The sequence below is a fragment of the Poecilia formosa genome, unplaced genomic scaffold (genome assembly GCF_000485575.1).
Source record: "Poecilia formosa unplaced genomic scaffold, Poecilia_formosa-5.1.2 Scaffold265, whole genome shotgun sequence".
NCBI classification, from domain to species: Eukaryota; Metazoa; Chordata; class Actinopteri; order Cyprinodontiformes; family Poeciliidae; genus Poecilia; species Poecilia formosa.
In genome coordinates, this window is record NW_006800204.1 from 43,539 (window position 1) to 51,765 (window position 8,227).

Here is an 8,227-nt window from a genome sequence, read left to right on the forward strand (position 1 = left end):
CAGAAAATGTTTGGAAACCACTGGGGGGGGGCGCAGAAGAAAAAGTTTGGGAACCACTGCACTAAACCATGATGACCACATGCTCAAAAAACTACAGGAAGTCCTCATCATTTATACATCACCACAAGGGAAGTCACAATAACTATTGTGTGTGGAAAGTTAGTTTTCAGCCTGTCTTTAAAGGCTTGCTGCTGGACTCGTACTGAACTGAATTGAAGGTTATTTTGAAAATTTAGTCATTGCGTCGCCTAGTAAAAAAGTGTGGGAATGGCATGAGAGCGTTGATAACAGCGACGAGTTGGTGGTGCCGGAGCTCACATGGACGCCATTAGGCCGGAAAGGCGCAGAGCGGCGAGGAGCATTCAATGCTGCTTCAGCTTGAATTTAACTTATTCTGTGACGGTTTGATCTGAAATACCGTCTGAATGAGACAGTAAGGTAATCTGCTAGTAACTTCAGGCTCAGTTGAATATCATCTGCATATGATGATACAAAACACAACATTTTGCTCACTTTCTTAGAGGAGGTGTTAAAGGTAATTTGGTGGAATGCTATATTTTTCAAATCTGAGTAAGAGAAGATAATTTTTTCCCACGAAACAAATAGTTCCTGAACTCACCACTATGTGCCTCTGGGTGGTCTTAAAGAATGTCTCTTTGTTGTCACTTCCTAGGAACCTGCAGATAGAGGACAGGTGATGCTGCAGCAGGAACTAGTCTGGTCCCAGACTGAGGACGGAGACTGAGGACGGAGGCTGAGGACGGAGACTGAGGACGGAGGCTGAGGACGGAGGCTGAGGACAGAGACTTGAGGACAGAGACTGAGGACAGAGACTTGAGGACAGAGACTTGAGGACAGAGACTGAGGACAGAGACTGAGGACAGAGACACTGCAGACCTCTCCAGCTTGTTGTTCCTGAACTGACAGGTGTAGTATTCCAGCGGTGGGTTGGGGACGTTCTGGGACAGAGGACTGGGGAGGGACAGCTTGGACAGGAAGCTTTCAGACCAGTTAGTGAGTGGAATGTTGACCACCTGCAGGAGGACGAAGGACACACTGAGAGGACGTCCACTAGAGGTATGACAGCTGCATGAGAGGGTTTTACCTGGAGGGGCGCTCTGAGACTGATCTCCTCGGCGTAGTAGCAGAGGAGATTCCAGGGGGCGCTGAGGAGGATGAAGTGGATCCTCTTCTTGACCTGGGAGACCACCCTCTGTGGACAACAGGACAGAACCACCAGAGTGATGCTGATCCCACCAACCCCACAGAAACTCTACAGGACACACAGGGACAAGTGAATATTTGGCACAGCAGGAAACAGAACGCCGCCACGGTGGTGGGGGACTCATGATTTGGGCTTGGACCTGCATACCTCTCTTTACAAACATTTATGACCGTTCTGTTCCTTGAACTGTTTACATTGAGGCATCACATTTCTCATCACAGCCAATCAGAGGCAGCCGTTTCACTCACATGTCGCTCTGTTTGGGTTTGACTTCACTCTCAGGTGTGTTTGTTTTGCTCACCTGCTCCTGCAGCAGGCCTACTTGTTTCAGTCTCCTCAGAAACTGTTCCCTCCACTTCCTCTGGGTGGCGCCATTCTCATTAACACCCCGAAGCTCCTCCCACACCAGGACAAAATCTGACCAATAGGAAAACAGCACTCAAAAGCTTACTCATGCAGATGGAAAAAGATATTCCTAATTTCTTCTTTATGAACAAATGAATGTTTTATTAACAACATAAAGCTGTAGAATTTAAACAGTAAGCTGATTTAGAATATTTTAATCATTAATACTGAAATTAATCTCAGTTTTTTCCAGTAAAAAGATGTTAAATGATACCTAACATAAATTCTGGTAAAGGGTTTCAGTAAAATCCATCTCACCAATTCGAGTCTTTCCATCACTGAACACGTTCCTGTCCCGAGTCGCTGCTTTCTGGAAAACAAGAAGAATATTCTGTAAACTAGATTTTCTATTGCATGCCATAATGATCACAGACAATACATTGACATCAAGTAAGTCTGAGGCAGCATTGTAGTAGAAGTAATAAATACTGCCACCTGTAGGTGAGAGTTAGCAGTCTCTTAAACCCAGTATTTTTGACAATTTTAGTGAAAAATTTACAATAAAATCAAAATCATGCAAAAACGCGGAAAAACCCCCTAGTGATTTTGCATACATTTTCCATAATTACAGGATCGTAAAAAACTGGAGGGACTGCTAAATGTAACAACCACCTGATAGTCCGGTTCAACTGGAACCAGAACTCCATCATCTGCTCCTCCTCCAGCTGCTGTGGTTCTGAGTCAAACCAACCGGTTCCCCTCCTGGCCTGTGGGGGCGCTGCACCAAGAACCACCGCAGCAAGAACCACAGCTTGGCTGAATCTCAGCTCCTCTTGTGGTCTTTGAATAAAGACCATAAGATATTTCTCCTGCTAGCACTAAGCTTACATGTTTGATTTGGTTGTATTTACCCAGAATGCCCTGCAGTGTAGGCCACTTCCTACTTTTGGAGCGGTTTTCGGTCCGCTTGGCATTCAAACTGAACCAGAGTTCATTTCAGCCGAACCCAGATCAAAGTTTGTAGGCAGACCAGAGTTTGTTTTTTTTGGTCTGTTTCAGAGTTTGATAACACATTCACACCTCCCCAACCGAAGAAGACTTTCTAGGCAAATGAACTAGAGTTGGATTTAAGCAGGCAACAGTCAACTTCAAAACTTGCTAAAGTGGTCTGCCCCCTTCAAGGCTTTATCTGTCCCTCCTTAATAATTAGCTGATAACATTGTAAGCATGACGCATGCTGCTGATTGCGCCATTAACCCCCTCTTTCTACATGTAGAAATCTCATCTGATTCCTTTTCATCATGGTATATTTTGGTCTGTTCTCATGAATTCTGATTTTTATGTCTTTATCATTGGTAATGATGCTGATGACAGACGTGTCACTGATGAAGAAAACAAAGATCTCACTTCCTCACACAGATATCCTGTTTCCTGCTGCAGCCTTGATGAATCACAGCTCCTCATCAGTAAGGAGAAAGCCTCGGAGCTTCACTCTGAGTGACCAGTTTTCCTCCAGTTCCAAGCTTAATGCCAAGCTATGCTAACCCTGCTTTACTGAGGTCACATCATGCTTTTAATCATGAACTGTAATCATATGAATCTTTAAAAAACAGACACAAAGGCTGAAATGGAGGTACGGAGCTCAAATTTGTTTGATCTTTGCATTTTGATAGACAGTGGGCTGTCTGAACACAGACAGCCCACTGTTCTCTAATTTCTCTAATTTCGACTTTTTTGGCCATTTTTCAAGAGAATGTAAAGGACAACCCAAAACTGTTCCTTTCACTTAATGGTTGGGTCGAGCCATTTATTGTCAAACATCTGCGTTTGCTCTTTTTGAATGGTAAGGACAACAGAAACTACCTAAATGACTCTGATCAAAAGTTTACATACCCTGGTGATTTTGGCCACAGAAAGTGCATTCATGTTGACACAAACGAGTGTGAACAGCTGAGCGAGTTACCGGGCTCCCAACAGACCCTAGTATCTTTCATCCAGTCCTGCACTGACGTTTCTGGTTTCTGAGTCTCGAGGAAAGCAAAACGACTACAAAAGCAGCTCACAGACAAGGAACTTGAGCTACTGGACAAGCTGGTGAGAAGAGCTGTAAGGTCATGTAGTAGAGATGGACATTCAGCAAACCGACGCCCTCTTCAATACATAGTTCTCATGTAACGTCAACTTTGTAGTTGACAGCCATCTTGGTAGGCACCATAACTAACAGTTATGACAGTTGCTATGGAGTTGCTATGACAACAATAAACAAGCCACAAGGTTTGAACCAGCTCTAGCGTCGTCCCTATCTAACACAATTTTTGAGATCTCTACCCTCCTACTTGCCTACTAAGATGGTGTGGATCACATCCGGTTTAGATTTGTAGGAACTATCTATTAAGCTTTTATTAGATTCTATTTGCTGAAAAATGGTCAAAAAAAATCACCAGGGTATGTAAACTTGAGCACATTTGTAAGTAGATTTACTGGTTCACTTCCTGCCGAAAGCTGAACACAATTTAAACATTTCCTGTGTCTGAAGGGCAATGTTTAGATTTCCCTACAGCACAAGGGTTTCAGTGTAAAAATAAGATTACACTGGGTTATGAATTAGCTTCCAGCAATAGCTTTAATTTCAAATCAGGCAGAACATTTAGCATCTCGGTATGATAATAGATAAGCACTGACCAGGACTCAGGAGCAAAACTAAGGCAACCAGAAGTTCTGCAAAGATTTTCACGGAGACAAATTATTCTTCTGTTTTAGTGAGAATGAATCGTCGTCCTTCTGAACGAAGCTGCCCCCGATATGTTAGCCTGTCAAAAACTGTAAGTTCAGCTTTCAGGGTAAAATAACGCCCAACTTAAAAAGCAGGGACTCGAGCAGGACACCGTGAGGAACTACAGCTTCTGAATGTTTGAATTTCCTCGTCTGTGGTGAATGGAAAGCCGATACCTTGGTGATACTGCCGTAGTTCATCTGAGAGGTCGTTTCCATGGCAATGAGGGTGCTACTGTCCTCTCTCTTCTCCGCGCTTTTCTTCATCCTCGCCCACCTTTCTCCTCCTCCTCCTGTGGAAACTCACAAACCCGCTCAGTAGCTCACAGCTCACATCCTGTCGTCTTTCTCCCGTCATCAGGTCTGCGGTCGCTCCGAGTCGCGCTGTTCAGGTGCCTTACCTGCTTAAATGAGCACTTCCACCGCTTTCCCCAGTAAATTCAGCGCAGCTCAAAGTGCTGGAGTCGTTTTTCCAGGAGCTGTTGATTCTTCAGCAGAAACACGCAGAGGTTTTTATTCAAAAACTGCTCAGATCGTGGTTTTAAATTCAGAAACCGTCTAAAAGTTCTGTTGCTGTTTAGATTTAATTTGTAGTTTTGATCCTGTGAGGATCAGAGAGAATCCAACAAATTCAAATTATTGTCCTTAATTCCAGTTTAAAAACAAAAAAAGAACGGCTTGAATAAACAACCAAAATTAATTAAATCTCAACTCGTATCACTGCTTGATCATTGAAAAGAATATAGTGATTATTATAAGTTGTTAATCACTATAAAAGAAGAAATATGTACAAGAAAAACAATTTCCTGAATCAACTTCATGTTTTGCTGTCTTTTAAGAAGATAAATGATTTTCCTGTTTACACTAAAAGTGAGTCAAAGTGATATGAAGGATCAGTTTCCTCAGGCTGCTCACCTGCAGACAGTCCAGGTCTCCTCTGCAGCTGTCTGGACCTGCAGCTGCTGACCCAGACCGCGAAGCTCCGCCCCCTTCACACTAACCCCGCCCACATGCACGCCATTAACGGATTTCACTTTTTAAAAGGTATTTTTTATTAGAAGAGTCAGAGAAGAAAATCTGACAGTTTTCAGACCAGATCGTGAAGTGAGTAGTTTTAATTAACAAAAAAGAGGAAAAATGTGTTAATAATAAAATTAAAAAAAACAATATGCCATAAGCATCATATTTAAAACAATTATTTTATAAATCATGGCAGCTGTTTTTTGTATAATAGGCTACATATTAAAGTAATGTGAAATATTTAGTCCAGGATCTAAAATGAACTGGTCACATGAGGCAACATGCTGCCACCTGCTGGCGCCGCAGAAGAACAGCAGCTTACCACTGAATATTAATCATGTTTCTGCAGCTCAAAGCCTCCAGGTCAGAGGTCAGAGGTCAGAGGCTTTTTTCTTCAATCTGCTGCAGCTTCTTTACCAGTTCAGGAGTCAAAGAAGGCAGGACTCTGAAGATTTTCTACAACGTTTCCATTTCCTCTGAGCTCTTGACTTTTCATCTCTCACGTGTCTCACACCAAGCTGTTTTTGTCTGGACTGCATGATGAACATCATTAATGTTTCTGAAATCAGTTCTTGTCTGATGTGGTTGGCCCTGACCCTTCAGGTGGGCTCAGTAAATCTTGACCTTTATGTTCAAATTATTATGAACCAATCAGACGTATTGTGAATCACATGAACTGAAATGTCCTGAATGAAACATGCCTTCAAATCAATGGTTTCTTTATTGTAACAACAAAATTAATAATTTCACATGTAACGATTACATTTCATTTTTAATCAAGCATTAGCAAAAATACAATAAAAATAAAACACCGCATCTGACCTATAAAATAAACATGTAACATTCAGAAATTTGCAGTAAATATTTGCTTTTTCTCACTAAGACTAGTTGGTGTTGCTTTGAAATGAGCTAAACTTAAAATACTTCAAAAAATCTACATTAATTGACCAACAGTTGAGCAGCCGGAAGAAATGGAAATAACCTACTGCTCCAGAAGCAGATTAATTTATATCACTGCAAGTGACCAAAACACAAACATTCATAGCCTAAGCTAAGCCTTATTTAAGTTCCCACATCCAGAATGTCTGTGCTGGATGTAACTTGTTCTAAATATTATGGTACATCATAAGCCGCTTGGACTAACCTTTAGCTCCCTCCAGCAGCAGAAGAAAAGACATTTTCATTTTCAGTGGTTCTACTTCAAGCCTCTGTTTGAGGAAGTTCCTGAGAAGCTTTCAGCTCTGGGTCGGTCAAGGTTCTGAGGAGAGTTACTCAGAAATCTCACAGGTCTTTGATTCTGGTTTCAGAAGGTAAAGGTAGGAAGACACTTCACCGGCACACTGTTCTGTGACAAGTTGGAAAGCTAAATTATTTTATATAAGTCCAGTAAACATCCAGAAGGAGCCAGCTCTGCAGGTTGTAAAACCTCCACATGAACCGGTCAGTTCTGATGCAGCCAGGCTTCAGGTCAGCTGGATCCGTTTTCTCTGGGGTCGTGTTCAGATTGTTGGTAATGCAACGCAGTGATCGCATTATAGTAGGCCTTTGGATCCACGATGACCTGACTCAACATCCTTATCATTCGGCAGCATGGCTTTCCCCAAAGCCTGGAGGTACACAAGAAAATGTATCTAAGACCATTCCTGCCAAACACACGGCCTACTGAAAGGAAATGATGCTCAAACTAAACTTCAAGGATTTAAATGTTGGACCTTATTCTCAGCCAGTGCCTGTTTAGCCATGTAGTACTCCCTCTTTATCTTAATCTCCACCTCCTCTGGGATGTCAGAAACCGTCAGGTCAATCAGTCGGCCGATGAAGAAGACCACATGCTGAGGTACAAAGATGGTGAAACACACATCATCAGTCAGACAACAGCGGCTTCTTTCACTCACCTCTGATGGCGCTCTCACTCAACTAAAGCTTCTCCAGTGAAAGTCCATGACACTAGCAGGGCATTCAGACCGAACACGTTTCACACGTCAAAAAGGCGGTCAGCGCCTCAAGTTGGACACTGAAGTCAAACCCTTGCACTATTAGAAACTGTAAGAGACACTGACCTCAAAGACGACGACGAAGCTGAGTCGTATAGCAATGAGGTGAAAGTACTCCGGCAGATAATCACCGTTATCATCCCTGAAACCCCTATACCTGCACAAAACCAATGTTAAGGTCCAAACCTGCTGCCATTGGGGGGACAATGGTACTGGACAGGCAGATTGAGGCCATTACTTGCAGGTGGAGTTGTGGCTGAGCGGGGCTGTTGCCAGGGTGAAGTTAACGAAGCCGCTCAGGGTGCTATCCCTGGTGTAACGGTAGTACAGCCGAGGCACAAAGGACGAGGTGAAGGCAATGAGAAAAGCCTGGAAACAGATTTTGGGAAAGTATTTTCTATCTCTCAGGAAAGCTGCTCCTCATCAGGACCGGAGACTCACGTTGCTGATGACGGCCATGTGTGAGATGAACTGCAGGATGTGAAACCAGATGCCGATGTCCTGAGCTCGCTCCACCACCGGGCGGCGAAATTCCTTCACGTACTTCTGAGCGTCCAAACGGATTTCCACCCAGTTGTTCATGAGAGCGAAGAGAGGAGCGAGAGGACACGCCGCCACAAAGATGGTGATGAAACCAAACTGAAGCACTGAGAAGAGAAGCACTAGATTTCAGAAACAACCCACAGTCATGGAGGCTCTTTGATTCTGGAGCAAACAGAGGCTTTGGTTACCCATCTCCAGATATTCACCGAAGAGTCCCTCACAGACCAGCAGCTCGTAATCTGCCTCCCAAGGAGAAACGTCCATCATCGTCTGAGTCCCCTCCCCTGCCTTCAGGAGAGGATGCATTTTGTTTCTCTGCCACCACGCT

At 43.4% G+C, this 8,227-nt stretch overlaps 2 protein-coding genes across 2 annotated transcripts in view; both read right to left on the reverse strand.

The window, feature by feature from the left end:
• Positions 1-4,856, reverse strand: part of ano7 (anoctamin 7) — a 15,263-nt gene extending 10,407 nt beyond the window's left edge. The window contains exons 1-7 of the mRNA XM_007570646.2: positions 4,744-4,856; positions 4,520-4,635; positions 1,889-1,940; positions 1,527-1,642; positions 1,106-1,213; positions 898-1,034; positions 620-677 (exon numbers count right to left, since the gene is read on the reverse strand). Of these exons, the coding sequence (XP_007570708.1) occupies positions 620-677; positions 898-1,034; positions 1,106-1,213; positions 1,527-1,642; positions 1,889-1,940; positions 4,520-4,609 (561 nt within the window). The 5' untranslated portion in view covers positions 4,610-4,635; positions 4,744-4,856. The remainder of the gene's footprint in view (positions 1-619; positions 678-897; positions 1,035-1,105; positions 1,214-1,526; positions 1,643-1,888; positions 1,941-4,519; positions 4,636-4,743) is intronic.
• Positions 4,857-6,236: 1,380 nt separating this feature from the next.
• Positions 6,237-8,227, reverse strand: part of LOC103150916 (anoctamin-7-like) — a 13,149-nt gene continuing 11,158 nt past the window's right edge. The window contains exons 17-22 of the mRNA XM_007570694.2: positions 8,088-8,225; positions 7,798-8,003; positions 7,595-7,725; positions 7,423-7,513; positions 7,075-7,194; positions 6,237-6,969 (exon numbers count right to left, since the gene is read on the reverse strand). Coding sequence (XP_007570756.1) covers positions 6,895-6,969; positions 7,075-7,194; positions 7,423-7,513; positions 7,595-7,725; positions 7,798-8,003; positions 8,088-8,225 — 761 coding nt within the window. The 3' untranslated portion in view covers positions 6,237-6,894. The remainder of the gene's footprint in view (positions 6,970-7,074; positions 7,195-7,422; positions 7,514-7,594; positions 7,726-7,797; positions 8,004-8,087; positions 8,226-8,227) is intronic.